Below are 17,357 nucleotides of genomic sequence, written 5' to 3'. Positions count from 1 at the left end.
TCTTTCAGAATAAACTATATTCTTATATATGATAATATTTTACCATTGGCTAACCAAAGAATGATTTTTTTCATGAAGTATGAGTTATTTTTGCAAGCTTATTTTCTTACGCGGAAGTAAGACTACTCGATCTCTGAGGCCTTTTGCTCCTTGTGGGTGCCGCTCATTTCATAACCACAAAATAACCCTTGTGCTATCCTAGGCACTTTAAGATTGGGAGTAGGGTCATCTAGATCCACTAGACAGTGGGCTGAACGTTTTTCTTCAATGATTTGTGATCTTCACTGGTGTCCATGGATTACATGAAATCCTCTTCACCTTTATCCACCTTTGTCATGGTAGGGATGACATGTCAATGTAAGGATCGGGTCATCTGGACCTCATAGGATAGCACAAGGGCTAGAGCCGACCTCAGCAGCGTGTTTACCTGTCACGCATGAAAACAAACATCTGAACTTTTACAAAGATGGATGTGCATATTGTGCAAAAAAAAACAAAGAAAGCGTTTTGCTTCTCATGGCTAGCTCTGCGGAGAAAATGGTGTGTGTTAAGTTGGGGACGTTGCTGGCAGTGCGGACTCTTCCTTGAAGGGGCTGTTCCTAACTTTGTGATGTCACTGTGATCCCACTCATTCTCCCGGGGTGGGAGGGGCTGGTGCTCAGCCAGCAGCCGGGTTTACTCAGGAATACTCAGAGATGCACGAACGGATCACAATACCACTTTGAGGTTGTTTTTCGTGAGACATTACCGTTTTGATACACTTAAAAGTTTAAAAAAGTTGATTTTGCATGATGTAGGCCCTTTAACACTTGTGCTATCTTAGATGATCTCACCCTTGCATTGACGTGTTCTCCCTACCATGACAAAGGTGGATAAAGGTGGAAAGATTACATGTAATCCATGGACACCAGTGAAGATCACAAATCATTGAAGAAAAAAGGTTCAGAGCACTGTCCAGTGGGTCTAGATGACCCAACTCCCAATGTTAAAGTGCCTAGGATAGCACAAGGGTTAAAGATTGATATCTGTGTTTTAAAGTTATCTTTTTGATTTGACCTTTGTTCCGTATTTAGTCATTTTTTCCGGTAAAATAAATTTTCATAGAAATTGCAAACTTTTTTTAATTTGGAAAGCTGTTAAATCTTTGTCAGCATGAGACACCTAAGGAAAAATAAATGAAAAAGTATAAGACTACTATACTTTCTGTGTTTTTGTATGGAAAAGCCTGTTTGAGTTGTTTTTTTTTAGTTGTTCAGCCGAACCTCTGCAACCATTTAGTATTGTTTGTGATTTAAAAAATATAAATGAAAAAACTTTATTTTTTTACACTGGGAAAGCAAACCTAAAAAAAGCAATGCCTTGCAGCATGGACAACAGCTTAAGTTTGCAAATATTAGTTTTTAAGTGTTTCAAAATGTGACCAAACGTCAGTGGTATTGGAACAGCTCATGAGGAACCACCCTTATTCAAGGGATCTTAACGTTGAAATCATTAGAAATGCAAAATATTCAACCTTATCTTGGATTTCAGAGGTAAATAGGATGCATTTCTCTGCAACTACCTCCCTCAGTCCCTCAAACTGTAGTCTACTTGTGTAAGAAAACTTGAAACAAAAAAGAAACAATTGTTCTATTGATCCAAATTTGATCAATATATCCTAAAAAAAGGAACATTTTCATGACTGCTTTTTATTCGCTGTCACGTTTTAAGATCTTCATTTAAAAATGATGGTGACTTAAAAATGGTTTGACTTTTAAATTTTGTATTGGTGTCTTTGTTTTTGGTTCATGACCTCATACTAAGGTGTACTGAGCCCAAATGATTTAACTTTTGTCCCTTTTAAATTTTTTTAAAATTGTATTTACATCTTTTAACAGAAAATGCCTTTTCCCCCCTTTATTTCTGCAAACCTTCAACCTGTTTAATTCATTTTAGGGCGTTTGGCAGCATTTATTTTATTGTTTGGCATAATTGAAACTCAAGTTTTCCTTGTATTTCTGTAATCTCTGATTGGTTTAAAGAATAATAACAATAAATAATAAAAGTAAACAATATCTTTTAAATCTTAATGTGCTCAGTTTCCAAGCAATATGATAAGATGTTTATCATAATAACATTATGAGAAAAAGGCTCAATTTATGAAGGGAATTCATTCAAGTCTTTCTTTTCCTTTTTTAAGCAGATATATTTGCAGAAAGGAATGGTGAAAAGAAAAAGTCAAAAGCAAATTTTAGGGCTTTCATGGTGGTGCGCCTCCAGTTCCTTTCTATCTTTACTTGCCTGCCCCCATTCCACCCTGAAGAAACACAGTCCAGACAGTGAATAGCTTTCAACTCAAAGGCTGGAGCTCTCGCTCCTAGACGGCCCTCCAGTTTAGTGCTAAACTCCACCACGTTACCTGGCTTTAGATTCAGCAGAACTTGTCTAAACTCATGACTGGCCATTAGAATGATATCCCTGGCTGCGTCTTCTGCCTGTGCGCTTCCCTCTCGGATCATTCCCAGCGTCACCTCGAATCTGTATTTGTCGAAGCGCTTGACGTGGCAGGTGTGCTTGGCTAAAGCCTTTATTTGGCATAACTCTTCCTCCTCCTGCATTTGAAGCAGTGCGTGCAGAGGAACTGTTTCTGATACTGAATTTGCATCCTCCTCCCCCTTCTCCTCCATGGCCACAGAAGTTCGATTTGTCACCACAGGACTTCTTGGCTCACATTTGGGATATGTTTCACCATACAAGCAGCTCATCCAGTCTCCCATGAACACCGGCAGCATGTTGATGACAGACTGCGCTCCATTTTCTGTCTCGGCCACTCTGACATGTCGAAAACGTCCGGTCCAGGTCACTCTGTGGCCATACAGGTGACTACAGAAGATTTGTGTTTGGGCCATGCCTTTGGTTTCCCACGCTGGGGGCCCACAAACCTGACTATACTGACTCCAAGTCAGAGTGGAGTTGTATACCTTTTGCCCCTCTGAATGGTACACATAGATCGAGGAGAACAAGATCACCATGGATATGCAGAGTAAGATCAACTTGACGGGGCCTCTGTGCGTCAGGGAGCGGAAGACATCCAGGATAGAGGTGCTAAACCGAGTCCAGAGCCGTAGAGTGACAGGGAGGGCGCACACCACCAGAGTTACTATCATCTTTGTCAGTTCCAGCCCTAGGAACCACTTGACCATTTGGATGAAGAGCATGGTGGCCAGGCCAAAGGCCAGAATGGGCAGCGCAAACAGGAAGAGAAAGTAAGCCACACAGGTGCGGATTAACCCCACTGCAGAGGAGTTCTGGAGGAGGACCACGGAGAATTCACACCACATGAAGCAAACCAAGTAGGGAATCAGGACACAGTATGTTCCATGGAAACCACGCGTTCTTGCCATACTGATGCCGGATTTGGGGGTAAGGATGCAAAAAAAAAAAAAAAAAAAAAACATCCATGTGACAACACATTAAAAAAAGTCATATAGATGATCTATGTTTAAAGACCCACTCCAATGAAATTCATGTTTTGGGTGTTTTCAACATGTTCTTGTGGCATTTGTCTAGTGATGGCGAAAGAAAATTAAGATTTAAATTGCATTTCTGAGTATTTGGGTATTTCTTTATTCAAATTGTGGTGAATCAGGAGCAGACGAAAAAAATTGAAAACGCCTGAAGTTGTTACCTAGAAACTACATTTAACAGGGTACAAGCTCCCTGCTCTGTTCCAATCCAATGCCTCCTCTTCATTTTCCTTGTCCGAGCTGGAATCGGGCTCAAAACTGTACGGCTGGATTGCATCAGTATTGCTTGCTGGTTTTGTTACACCGGTAAAATTAGGTTGGGGTTGTGAGGGGTTGTAAGCTAGTGAAAAGCGTGTAAACAGATGGGTGACAGGAAGTGGGGCAGACCTACTCAAATTTCTGATGAACTACTGTCGCTCTGCAGAAACTATCCCCTAGAAAATGACAGTCTTTTTTTTTGGCTAAAACACCATATTTATAAGTAAAAGACTACTAGAAACACTTTGAAATAAGCTCAAAAGATGATTGGAATGGGACTTTAAAGTATAGTGAACTTCACTCACCTGAAAAACAGACAGAATAGGTAAACATACAGGATACAGGGAAGACTGAGCTTCAGAACCACAGATTTCCCAAGGGGCAGAATGCTGAAAGTGTGTCCCAGGAATCGAAGTGCTGTCATGTTCTCTGGCAGTAACTGCGTCAGGCCACACAGATTTGATAAGACCTGCATTGCAGAAATGTATTTTTTTAAATTTACGACTTTTCAAATTGTTTGTATCCAAAATGTCAAGTTTTGTATTGTATTTTGTATACGTTTGTTTTTAAAAAGTGATTTGTAATTCATTGCACTTTTAACAACTTTTACAATCTTTTGCAAATATCCAACATGTAAGAATGTCTGTAATTTAAATAACGCTTGAGACATCCTTTGATCTCTCTTGTTGTGTACCTCTATGAACAACGCCTGGCGTGCATATGCTGCTGCGGTGGGGCTGAGGCTGTTGTAGCTCACTGCGGTGAAGAAGATGGCCACGGTGGAGAGTTCAGAACATGGAATCCATTTCTTATCAGCGACGGGGAAGGAGAAAATGACAAAAAAGACAGAAAAGATAAAATAAAGGTATGGTTCAAGGTTGTTCCAGCCAAAGTTGGTTTCTGCTTGCTCAACGTCAAGGCTGGGTTCGAAGCGAGTCAGCAGAGATGTCAGAGCTCGAAAGTTCTCCCAAGCCTGAAAAAAGGATGCAGTTGATCAGTGATTTGGATGTTTGAAGTCAAATGTCTACGTACACGTGTTGGCAATCAATATTAAACGCAAAAAGATGAGAGAAAATCTTCACCTTGCTACTTTGGAAAACTCTCAGAGTGCAAATGATCATGGAGATGAAGGAAAGGTAGAAGACAAGCAGAGGGATGACAAAAGCAAACAGGTCAACGGTGAGGTTGCTGATGATGAAGAAGAAGATGAGAGCGTTGACGTGTTGTGTGGGGATGATGGTGCTCAGCCACTGCACGCCTGCCCGCGATGCCCAGTCAATCAGGTGCTCCTTCATCTCAACAACGACATGCAGAGGATACTGGAGCAGCTGATGAGAAGCATCACAGGAACATTTAGAACCCATGAACTTAAATGCGGAGGACATTTTAAAATCAAATTGATAACACCATTAAGCGTGATTTCATGTCCATGGCCTTTTTAATGGCTCCGCTCTGCTTAGTATCCAGCATCATCCCACTACATCCAAAACTCCAGTAGCTTTTGTGGACCTTCTTGTAACCTGTTGGGACCGTCTCAGTCTTGCTCTTTAAAACACAACAACGCAGACAAGAACCTATTCAGAACTGCATATCTGCACACAGTCAAACGATAACAATTCTGAAAATCCATTCATCTGTACGAACTTACCTCCCTCCCAGTGTCTCGGGGTGCAAGACTTTCGGTATTTGCAGCAGGCTGGCTTTTTTCAGAAGCAGATGGGACAATACCTTGTGCATACTTTTTTGTCATCTCAACAAAATCATCCAAGTCCACCAGCTGGTTTGCTAAACATGGTAAAGTAAACAATTGTGAAAAAGAACAACTGCATTGTGAGTCTTACTCTAAGTCTTTGTACCTACAGTCATTGCTGACCATGCTCTCCAACACTTTCTGAGTCTGGCCGGAAGTTGGGACAGAAATGTTCTTTACACCATCCCCTATTGATGAGAATGACCACAGCATACAACAATTATAGGTTAGGGTTCTTGCACAACGTATATTATGTTTTAACCAAGACAGCTGAATCAAAGGATGACACAGAACTCAAAGTAGGTTAGAAAATATATTTTTGCTGTTTTTTCGAGAAAAACACTGGATGTGGTGCAGGAGGCATCTTCAGACACATTTCTCCTACCTGGAACCGCATTGACCTGGCTGACATTTTTCAGCATCTCAGAAACAGCCACTTTTTTCTTCTTGTCAGGGTTGAGCCTCCAGTACATCATCATGGCCGCTTTTCGAACAGCCAGCTCAAACTTACTCTCTGTTGACAACGTGCGCACATCAGCTTCATTTTCAGGAGTGATTCCTGGTAAAGATGGAGAACTGTGCTTGAGCTGTTTCTTTAAACACTCACACGCAGAGATGTGTGTGATAAATGTCACAAACTAGACCTTTCTTTTTGACCCAGCAGCGTCGGAGGACTCTCGCTGCACCCTTTCTCCCCTGCTTGGCAGCTTTAATTAACCAGTTTACAGCCAGGCGGTTATTTACTTCGGTGTCTTTTTCTTCAGCAAGAATCAGGTAGTGTTGGCCTAGCTGTAATAACAGCAGAAAGGATAATGGTTCTCATAAGGTCAAAGTTTAGCCTAAGAAAAAGCCATAGCTTTGTATCTGATTCAAGTGTAACCAGAATGTAACAGAATGTTTATGTTTTTTTAATCTAAATCTTATTACTTCAAATATTTTTTATTGCTGAACAATTCCAAGACTCTCAAAGGCTTAATGTAATAAATTAAAAAAAACATAAATTTACAACAAATCTGGCGAGTTAGCTGTATTTTTTATGTTTATGTAAAGGATGTAAGGATGAGAGGAAACTTGTAAAAATAACATGGAAAAAAAACACTTTAATTGAAGTTCATTGGAAGGTTTTCTGAATATATTGTCGACTTTTACAACTACAACTTTTTGTAATATTTTTAACTTATAAATATGTGTGTCAGGATTTGATTAAAATTTATATTCAAAAATGTTAATTTTTTAAATAATAAATAATCCAAACCAATACCAAAGAAGACTGACAAAAGTTTAAAGTAATAAATAAAGAAATACACATTTAAATAAATCTGGCAAGATAGCAAAATTTTTCAATAGCCAAGAGAAAACTTGCAAAAATAAAATGAAAATTAACATTTCAATTTAAGTCATTTGAGGGTTTTTTAGATATCTTGTCAAATTCTTTCTTTTTTGTTTTGCAATATTTTATCTAAAAATATATATGTCAGGATGCATTTATTTAAGACGTTTTATTTAAAAAATGTAGTCTTTTTTAAACCAAAAGTTTGAGTCAAGGAAAAATGTCATGGTGCAGGGTGGCTTGAGAGCCGGTTGGACCCAGACGCAGAGGCGGAGGCATGAGGATCAGGGGCAAAGGGGTTTAATGCGAAACACAAACGAAAAGCGCTGCAGAGCAGGATCTCAGAACTGAAACATAACTCACTGTGACGTGGCAAGAGAACAAGGAACTTGGCATGACAAGACGAGAACACCAGAACAGGAACACTAATGGACCAACACAGGAGGAAGGCAGAGACAAGACTTAAATACAGACAGGGCAGACAAGACACAGGTGGACACGATCAGGGCTGATGGGGACCAAAGGAAGTAAAACTCAAGAAAACAGACAAGACAGGAGACTTTCAAAATAAAACAGGAAACAGAAACAGAAACAAGACAGAACAAGGACCAAAAACAAGACAAGTTCAAATCATGACAGTACCCCCCCCTCAAGGAACCGCTCCGAGGTTCCAAAAGTCACATGAGGGGGGGGCCCCGGAGGATAAACCTCGACGGGCACAAGAGTCCAGAGGACGGCCGGGGGTCCGTGCCGTCCGGCGAGGCAGGTCCGGAGGACGGCCGGGGGGCCCAGAGGTCCGGCGAGGCAGGTCCGGAGGACGGCCGGGGGGCCGAGCGGTCCGGCGAGGCAGGTCCGGAGGACGGCCGGGGGGCCGAGCGGTCCGGCGAGGCAGGTCCGGAGGACGGCCGGGGGGCCGAGCGGTCCGGCGAGGCAGGTCCGGAGGACGGCCGGGGGGCCGAGCGGTCCGGCGAGGCAGGTCCGGCATGAGATGCGTGGAGGAGTCGTCAGGCTTGGAGGCGTCGTCAGACTTGGAGGCGTCGTCAGGCGTGGAGGCGTCGTCAGGCGTGGAGGCGTCGTCAGGCGTGGAGGCGTCGTCAGGCGTGGAGGCGTCGGGCGTGGAGGCGTCGTCAGGCGTGGAGGCGTCGTCAGGCGTGGAGGCGTCGTCAGGCGTGGAGGCGTCGTCAGGCGTGGAGGCGTCGTCAGGCGTGGAGGCGTCGTCAGGCGTGGAGGCGTCGTCAGGCGTGGAGGCGTCGTCAGGCGTGGAGGCGTCGTCAGGCGTGGAGTCGTCAGGCGTGGAGTCGTCAGGCGTGGAGTCGTCAGGCGTGGAGTCGTCAGGCGTGGAGTCGTCAGGCGTGGAGTCGTCAGGCGTGGAGTCGTCAGGCGTGGAGTCGTCAGGCGTGGAGTCGTCAGGCGTGGAGTCGTCAGGCGTGGAGTCGTCAGGCGTGGAGTCGTCAGGCGTGGAGTCGTCAGGCGTGGAGTCGTCAGGCGTGGAGTCGTCAGGCGTGGAGTCGTCAGGCGTGGAGTCGTCAGGCGTGGAGTCGTCAGGCGTGGAGTCGTCAGGCGTGGAGTCGTCAGGCGTGGAGTCGTCAGGCGTGGAGTCGTCAGGCGTGGAGTCGTCAGGCGTGGAGTCGTCAGGCGTGGAGTCGTCAGGCGTGGAGTCGTCAGGCGTGGAGTCGTCAGGCGTGGAGTCGTCAGGCGTGGAGTCGTCAGGCGTGGAGTCGTCAGGCATGTCGGGCCAGCAGTCAGGCTCTGGCGGGTCGGGCCAGCAGTCAGGCTCTGGCGGGTCGGGCCAGCAGTCAGGCTCTGGCGGGGCGGGCCGCAGGCAGGCTCTGGCGGGTCGGGCCAGCAGTCAGGCTCTGGCGGGTCGGGCCAGCAGTCAGGCTCTGGCGGGTCGGGCCAGCAGTCAGGCTCTGGCGGGTCGGGCCAGCAGTCAGGCTCTGGCGGGTCGGGCCAGCAGTCAGGCTCTGGCGGGTCGGGCCAGCAGTCAGGCTCTGGCGGGTCGGGCCAGCAGTCAGGCTCTGGCGGGTCGGGCCAGCAGTCAGGCTCTGGCGGGTCGGGCCAGCAGTCAGGCTCTGGCGGGTCGGGCCAGCAGTCAGGCTCTGGCGGGTCGGGCCAGCAGTCAGGCTCTGGCGGGTCGGGCCAGCAGTCAGGCTCTGGCGGGTCGGGCCAGCAGTCAGGCTCTGGCGGGTCGGGCCAGCAGTCAGGCTCTGGCGGGTCAGGCGTGGAGCCGAGCTCAGGCGGGTCAGGCGTGGAGCCGAGCTCAGGCGGGTCAGGCGTGGAGCCGAGCTCAGGCGGGTCAGGCGTGGAGCCGAGCTCAGGCGGGTCAGGCGTGGAGCCGAGCTCAGGCGGGTCAGGCGTGGAGCCGAGCTCAGGCGGGTCAGGCGTGGCAGTGGAACCGGGGAACCGTCGGGGCGCAGGCGGCACCCCCCTGGGAGCCGGGACGGGTCGGGGCGCAGGCGGCACCCCCCTGGGAGCAGGAACGGGTCGGGGCGCAGGCGGCACCCCCCTGGGAGCAGGAACGGGTCGGGGCGCAGGCGGCACCCCCCTGGGAGCTGGGATGGGTCGGGGTGCGTCCGGGACCACCACTGAACGTGGTTGTGGTGCATCCGGGACCACCACCGGAACATGACGGGGATGGGGTGCATCTGGCACCACCACTGGAAAGCGATGTGGTGCGTGCCGGACCACCTCTGGAACAGGAAGGGGACGGCGGGGACGACGGCGACGACCCCCCCTCAGGGCAAGACGGCTCCCTGTGAAGTCCAGGTGGCTCCCACTCCAGGCATACGAGGCAAACTGGGCCTGGTCGAAAACCCAGTAAGACCTCGTGCGCTCGGCTTCCTGACAATAAGCCTCTAGGAGCTGCATGTCCCGCTCTGCTGGGTCCAAAAAATATGGTTGGTCCATTCTGTCATGGTGCAGGGTGGCTTGAGAGCCGGTTGGACCCAGACGCAGAGGCGGAGGCATGAGGATCAGGGGCAAAGGGGTTTAATGCGAAACACAAACGAAAAGCGCTGCAGAGCAGGATCTCAGAACTGAAACATAACTCACTGTGACGTGGCAAGAGAACAAGGAACTTGGCATGACAAGACGAGAACACCAGAACAGGAACACTAATGGACCAACACAGGAGGAAGGCAGAGACAAGACTTAAATACAGACAGGGCAGACAAGACACAGGTGGACACGATCAGGGCTGATGGGGACCAAAGGAAGTAAAACTCAAGAAAACAGACAAGACAGGAGACTTTCAAAATAAAACAGGAAACAGAAACAGAAACAAGACAGAACAAGGACCAAAAACAAGACAAGTTCAAATCATGACAAAAAATGTTTATTGCTGAACAATTCCATTAAAGACCTCAAAGTAATAAATAAAAACATAGCAAGTTATTAGTATTTCTTTATGTTTATGTAAAGGATGTAAAAATGAGAAGAAAAAATAAAAGGAAAAAAATATTTACATAACATTTTGTCTTCTACGAATAAAACTAAAAATCTTGTTTTTCTTTTATTGCAATATTTTTTACTTATAATTATGGACATCAGATTTAAACCTGAAACAGTTTTGAAGCAGAATCACATTTCCTAGATCCAGAACTTGGATAAAATATGAACAATAGGTTTTCAAAACTTTTGACATCACCTAAAGTACTTTTTAATCAAAGTAATTCATCAATAATCTAGTTATTGAACAACTGCCATTAACAACTAACAAGTGATATGAGAACTCTGACAGCTTACTCTGTGAGAGCACTAAGGCAGCTCCAGCAGATCATTGCACATTACACAGTTTTCATGTGGACACATGAATAGAAATGTATTAGAAAACCGTCTTCCTGAATGCATCTCTGTGTGGGGTGACAAACAGGGGCAGCTGAAGCCCTTAGACTCGTATCAGATGTCTGTTTTCTAATCTTAACCCCATTGCTCATTTCTTGCATACTCACAATCAATTGTGTGCGTTTGCTTCTGCATAAAAATTAAGTCCAGAAGTTTGTCGAGCTGTAAAATATTAGGAAACCACCGAAAACGATACCACATTGAGAAAAATTAACGCTGTTAGCTGGTGCAGAAATACATTTTTTTATTTCTTAAAATATATTGAATTTAACATTTAGTCTGTAGTGGTTAGACATGAAGCTGCATAATGACACATCCGTAAATTCATATTCTCAGAGTTTGCGTGTCTTAAAAGTAAAATCCATCTCCTGGAGATCCTTTGCATTTGCATATTTCCTTTTTAATAAATAAAGCGTGAGAAACAAACTGTCCCTTAAATGCTCCAAAAACACGGTGGAAGTTTTGGTTATCATCTTAAAATGAAGTGAGCCAGACTGAGAAATAACCATATGTACCAGATACCAGATGTCCAAATTTGTTACTCACCAGGGTCTGAGCTCTTGAATCACCCCCCTTGGCCTTCTCCTCCAGCTGCTCCACACTCTGCTCTTCATCTTGCTCTTCATCTAATAGACCAAAAGACAATCTATTTTTAAATCAGCGTACACATCTCTCTCTGTAAGATAGGTTTAGTGCATCTCAGTTTTGCCTTTTAAGCCTAATTAGTTTACAGTCTGCAGTGGTTTAGCCCCACTTGATCATTTAACTGCATCCTGAGCAAAGCAAACACTCAGGGATACGTGGGGTCGATCCATCTGAAGAGCATTCTGAGACCAGAACAGCAGGATCACGCAAACTGCTCTGCAAATGGGGTTTTACTGGAGAAATGTACAAGCTGCTATAAACACGTCCTGCAAAAAACAATTGTGCAAAGTTATGAAAGGTTTTGATCCAACAAAAAAACAATATTGTAAGTGTTCATCCTCAAAACAGCAGATGGAGGTTTCACACTAAGTGTGCTCCATACATGTCACATTTTCATGAATGGAATGGTCAAAAGTATGGATAAAGGGAAGTGGAGGCTTCACTGCTTTGCTCAAAAAAGCAAAACGATACAAAAAGATGCCAAAACTACTTCAGATTAGTTTAGACTTAGCTGGAATCATAGTTCACATGTTGATAGTTTATGGAACTGCATCTGAAAAAACTGCAAGTGAAGTGACAAGCTGTCATCTGAACTCAGTGTGTAACACAACCATCCATTATTGAATAAACTGCTGACAGTTTTAGTCTATTTGAGAGTAATACATTGTTTTTATTTACTTACAACAGACAACAGAGCAAATAAAAGTGACTATTTTCATGTAATTAGGGTTGAGTTAGGGTTAGGGCTTGGGTTAAAATATGTGCCCATCACTGCAGTGATGTGCATTTTGGCCCCATGGATTTTGTGACGCCAATATGAATATTAATTAATCCTTCAGTTTTGGCCCTTGGTCGTATGTAAATCGGGGCGAATAACATCGCCCATAACATGTTAGAGAAAAAAGACAAAAAGCAACAACAATGAGGGGTTACCACCCTTTGTAAACATCTCTTTAATAACAATGTTGTAGCTACAATTTTTGTATAAGATAACAATAATTGCTGGTACTGATGCATTGTGAGGCCAATTTGATGAAATATTTTCTAATAGAAATTGTGTGTCAACTTAAGAAGGTACAAGATTGCTGTTGAGGATTCCTCGCTATAACAGAAGTTAAAATGTCTACAGTTTATTTGGATTACACCCTGTTTTTCTAATCAAAGCATGCAAATAAAATTACTTTTTCTATTACATACATTCTTAACGTCACATTTTTTTGTTTTTGTTTTTAGTTCTAGTTTTAGCCTGTGTCATAAATCAGAGACATAAACACAGCAAAATCATTTCGTTTAAACAGGAAGGTTATGAATCAAAATAAAATGAATCATGAGATACTTAGATTCATTACAGTCATAAACTTGATTTAACATCAAATGTCAGATCTAAATATTTGAGATAAATCAACTCATCACTGTTGGTATTTGTGAAAAACTAGATAAACTACAACAAAAGTGAACCTTTTGAAATAAAACTTCAATGTAAGAATTTTTTTTAAAAATTAAGTAGCAGACTTTGGAGTTTGTTTCTTCTCACAGCAGTGCAGGCAAAGGTGATGAGCTGAGATTAAACTGACCTTGCTATCCAATCACAAGATATTCGAGCATTTACGTGTTTATGGGTTTTTGTTTTGTGCTTAATTTAGTGCCAACAAATCCCTTATGCATGAGAAAACTAATTTGACTGATGTTTTTTTGTCTTTTTTTTCTCAAAGTGAGATCCACCAAAATGAGAAATGAAGCAGTGTTCTTACCGTCTTCTTCGTCACTGACGTCCTCTGCTTCTGCTTTTCTAATTCGTTCCTGAATTATCACCTGCTTGGCCACGGAGGCAAAAGTGCGTTTTGGAGGAGCAGACGCTGCCATGGAAGCAGGCGCAGGTGCAAAAGAATGTGGATCTTTTTGTGTGTTACAGACTGATGAGGAGGAGGGAGCACTTAACTCGGAAGAGGTTGATATCCTGGAGGTTTGAGGGGTTGAGACATTGGGAGAAATAGCAAAAGATGTCTGGTTTGAAGAAGGGGAGGATGGTTTAGAGGAAACAACGCTGGATGGGATTTCTGTGGACACAGATTTGGGATTTGAATTTAAAGTCTTAGCTCCAGAGATGGTTGGGTTTCTTTCCATACTGGAATCTGACAGAGATGGAGCAGCACTGAGTTTGCTAGACTTGGGGGAAGGTCTTTTCAGGTCAGACAGTGACTCCTGAGATGATAAATCCTTTTCCATAGCTCCTAGAATTAAAAATGTTTGATAATTTTAGTGAAAAGCAATTGGATAGTTCTATCTGGATCCCTTAAGTTTACTAATGTATGTAGCAAAAGCAGTTCAAATGATAGCATCCAAATAATGTAGTTGAGATTATTTAAAACAACATGAGTGATCAGATACAAAGCCCGTCAGGTTGTCTCAAAGTTTCAAAGGAATATATAGCCTTACATTGAATCACTTTGGATTAACAGTCTTACCTAAAGGTGGAACAGTGTGTTGCCCAGATCTCTGAACTTCATCCAGAGCAAACCACTTACTGCTCTAGAAAGCACCAAACCTTTAGCTGCGAAAGAAACCCCATTGAAGAAAAAGAAGGAGAAGAATAAAAGGCAAAATTTCCTCAAGATTTTAGCATTGCAAAGCAGCCCGTTAAACTGTTGATTATTCCATGCTGGGGTTCAGTTTGCTCCAGACGGCTGCAGGAAACCAGAGATGCACACTTGCTGCTGTCAAGCTCTATAAACACCGCAGAGACTCTGACACGCTCTCCAAAAATAGACTCCATGTTAAATGGCCGGTAAAGAAGGAATTTATCTTGCTGACAATTGTACAGCGTCTCAGACAACAGCCACATTTACTTGCTTTCTTTTACTTTTGAGGTAGTGCTTACCGAATTTAGATGTAATGGCAACAAAAAAGCGCTTTACCGAAGTTTTACAGTACAATTAAAAGCACTTCTGGAGAACAAAAAAAGAAAAACCACTTATAAAGAAACTTACAAAAACAAATGAATAATGCAGGAAAACTGAATTACAAAAAATCCTTTAAGTCAGCATTTACTCATTAAACTAGGTTTCCCTGCAAGCCTTTGGAAGTAGTTTTATGATCAGGAGTTGCTTCATTTGCTTTTTTGAAATTAACTTGCACTGTCTAGCAGCTGAACAAACAGATTAGAGCTGAAGGCCTCCTGCGTTGGTCAGAGTTGGACAGAGTATATGGAAGCAGGGCAGCAGGAGCGGAGCTGTTAAAGTCGGGGGTTATGAATCTCCTGACACACGAGGTGTATAATTGTATAAAACCCTTTTGTATTTGAGGCTAAACTTTATCTATATTACCAGTAATTAATTGTGTATATTTTTGCTTCATTTTCTCATGTTTTGGTCAAATGAAGTGACAAGGCGGTAAAGCCAGCTGATTCCAAGTCTAAATGCTTGTTCAATCACTAAATGTTGTATTGATCTTTGATTACGGCGTGGTTCAAAGTATCATTTTTTTCACATGTATGACATTTGAATATCGATTTGAATTAAACCGAGCTTAAAATGGTGAAGAAAATGTTAGTATTTTATGTAAAATTTTGCATAAATAAAAAAAAAAAAGATTAAATTGAACCTTTTAACATAAAAGGCTCAAATACTTAACACTGATGTTCAGTATTCAAATGTTGGAGTACCATGTCTAACAAAACGAACGACCCTGGGAGTATTTCAGGTGGGCAACTCGAGCAGTGCGTTTACCTGGTTACTCAGCGGGCGGTTCGGTTTAATTACCTGTTTGACCTCCTACTTAAGTCCAGGTGTGCGGTCCAATCCCTCTACTTCCATTTCCGTGAGCTCTGCGTTCATCACTCCACCCTCCCCCTCGGCTTCCACCTGTAAGCTCCGTTAGGGGTAGTTTAATACCCAAAGCTTTCTATGGAGATTTTTGTTTTCTGTATCTGAACAGAGCCTCATGCCAAACTAAAAGACTTATAGAAATAAATCTTCTTTACTGCATGAGTTGTCTAACTGAAATGTCTTAAATTATTTCTTTACCTCAGTCTTACCTTGTCCAGTTTGGAATTTAGTTGCAACATTGGAGTAGTCACACACAACAAAGTGCACATTTAAGACAATTCAGTGTTTTAATAAACTGCTAAATTACAAAAAAGGTTTTAGCAACCTAAAGCAACAGTAAATGAAGGTTTTCTCAAAAAGATTTAATCAAATTGTATTGTTACTTACAAAATCCATCCATCTTTTAAAACCCCCTGAATCCGTTTCAGGGTCACAGGAGCCTGTCCAGGCTACTGTTGCGTGTAGGTGGAGAACACCCTGGACAGGTCACCAGTCTGTTGCAGGGCCATATAGATACACACACACATTCACACCAATCGTCAATCAACCTGTGAAGCATGTTTTGGGGCTGTGGGAAGACGCTGGAGTGCTTGGAGAAAATCCACATGTGTATGGGGAGAACATAAGAGCTCCACACAGAAAGGTCCCTGCTTGGATCTGAATCAAGGCCTTCTCACTGTGAGGTACACCACAAAGCAGCCTACTTTAAAATTGAAAAACCTAACAAATATTTTGTGAAGATCCTTCCAATGAGGTCAAATATTCTTGAATGCATTTCAATGAAGGCCTATATGAGTAAACAAAAAGGGTTATAGAAGGGGTTTTAATAGGCAAATGTTTAGAACGGTTCTTCTACATACCTCACTTGAGATCCTGCTCCCATGCTTTTATAAGTATATTGTGACTGCCGCCATTAAAATTAAACAATTTATACTAATTTAATAATAAAATCATTTTAACTTTACCAAAATTCTGAATGTAAAAACAATGTATTATTTTACTACTGTAAATCTGTATGCAATAACCATTTAGGGCATCATTAATTTAAGAATACATGGGCAAACTTAAGTGAGCCTGTGTATTCTGTCTGTCTGCCGTTATTCTTCTAACCAAAGCCATTGAACGTTAAGGAGATTATGGGGTCCCTGCTCAAAAACCTAGTTGGTCTCTACCAGATGGAGGAGCCAGTTTGAGTCCGAAATTGTTTCACGCTACGTTTGTGAACTGACCCAGGTTTGAGCCCATTTGTAGCCCACTTTTAACAACCCAACCAATAACCTACAGTGTATTAGACCTATACACACATGCTGGCAGGTTTAGTACTCAGTTGAAAACCATTGGTGGGTCGTGTTGGGTTCCTCGCAATGTCTGACATGTACACTGTAGTTCAACTTCAGCAGCTTGTGTGGAAACAAATGATCTGGTAATGCACTTTTATGGCTAACGATCAATGATAAACAAAACTCTGATTTAACTGCGCTTTAACTGTACAAATTTGACAGTGCTCATTTTAATATAATTAGTTTACTTAGTTTTACTACAATCCAACAACTATGTCGGGTAATGATACTAGAAACATGTCTTGATGTGTTTTGGATGACCTGATAACTGATAATACTGTTCTTCCAGCAGAGAAGTGACATGATCTGTCTCTCCCCTGCTTTCCTCTTTCCCGGAATTTTTTTGGGTCCTTTATGAAGTTTAAAGTTTATTTAGTTTTTCAAACATGACATTTTCTAATAATCTACATTGACCAATAGGGGCTAGGATGAAGCATCATGCTTAACGAAGCCCATTAAAATAAAGTAAAATACAAAACAAGGATTCAGCTTAAACATAAAATCAAAATACGTAAGCAAATACACAAACACATACTTTAATCTTAATACATAATAAAATTTCACTAGTATCGACCAAATATTTGACATTTTAACTGTAGCCTTTTTTACATGATAAGCTAATTTTAAATCTTTATCCAAACAATTCCAAACTTTTGTTTAGTAAAAAGAAGGACATCTTTATTTTAAATGAACTTTTCATGATGCAAACTGAAAATGACCTCTCAAATTAAAAAAGTTCCTCTCTTCTTTTATAAAACTGATTGCACTCTTAAGTTTAAACTACTTTAAAGGCACAAAATAATATTTTCTGCATTACAACATTCAAAAATTTCAATATATGTTATTTTTACTGAAGTGCAT

The 17,357-nt window shown here is 42.7% G+C and overlaps 1 protein-coding gene across 2 annotated transcripts; it reads right to left on the bottom strand.

Moving 5' to 3' along the window:
* Positions 1-1,076: 1,076 nt before the first annotated feature.
* LOC101167425 (wolframin) lies at positions 1,077-14,048 on the bottom strand. Of its 2 annotated transcripts, none has more exons than XM_011474691.3 (12): positions 13,798-14,048; positions 13,084-13,563; positions 11,234-11,313; positions 6,159-6,303; positions 5,900-6,073; positions 5,625-5,702; positions 5,413-5,549; positions 5,172-5,309; positions 4,847-5,092; positions 4,459-4,737; positions 4,070-4,233; positions 1,077-3,384 (listed from the first exon to the last, which is right to left on the bottom strand). In XM_011474691.3, exons 2-12 carry the CDS (start codon positions 13,556-13,558, stop codon positions 2,175-2,177), a joined length of 3,126 nt encoding a protein of 1,041 aa, XP_011472993.1. In that variant the 5' UTR covers positions 13,559-13,563; positions 13,798-14,048; the 3' UTR covers positions 1,077-2,174. The 2 variants fall into 2 exon arrangements, with proteins under 2 accessions (XP_011472993.1, XP_020558354.1); XM_020702695.2 differs by having other exon boundaries at positions 13,084-13,389.
* Positions 14,049-17,357: the final 3,309 nt, after the last annotated feature.

Source organism: Oryzias latipes, chromosome 1 (genome assembly GCF_002234675.1).
Source record: "Oryzias latipes chromosome 1, ASM223467v1".
Lineage (NCBI taxonomy): Eukaryota > Metazoa > Chordata > Actinopteri > Beloniformes > Adrianichthyidae > Oryzias > Oryzias latipes.
The sequence above is the reverse complement of the archived record's forward strand: the minus strand, read 5'-3'. Positions and strand labels throughout refer to the sequence as shown.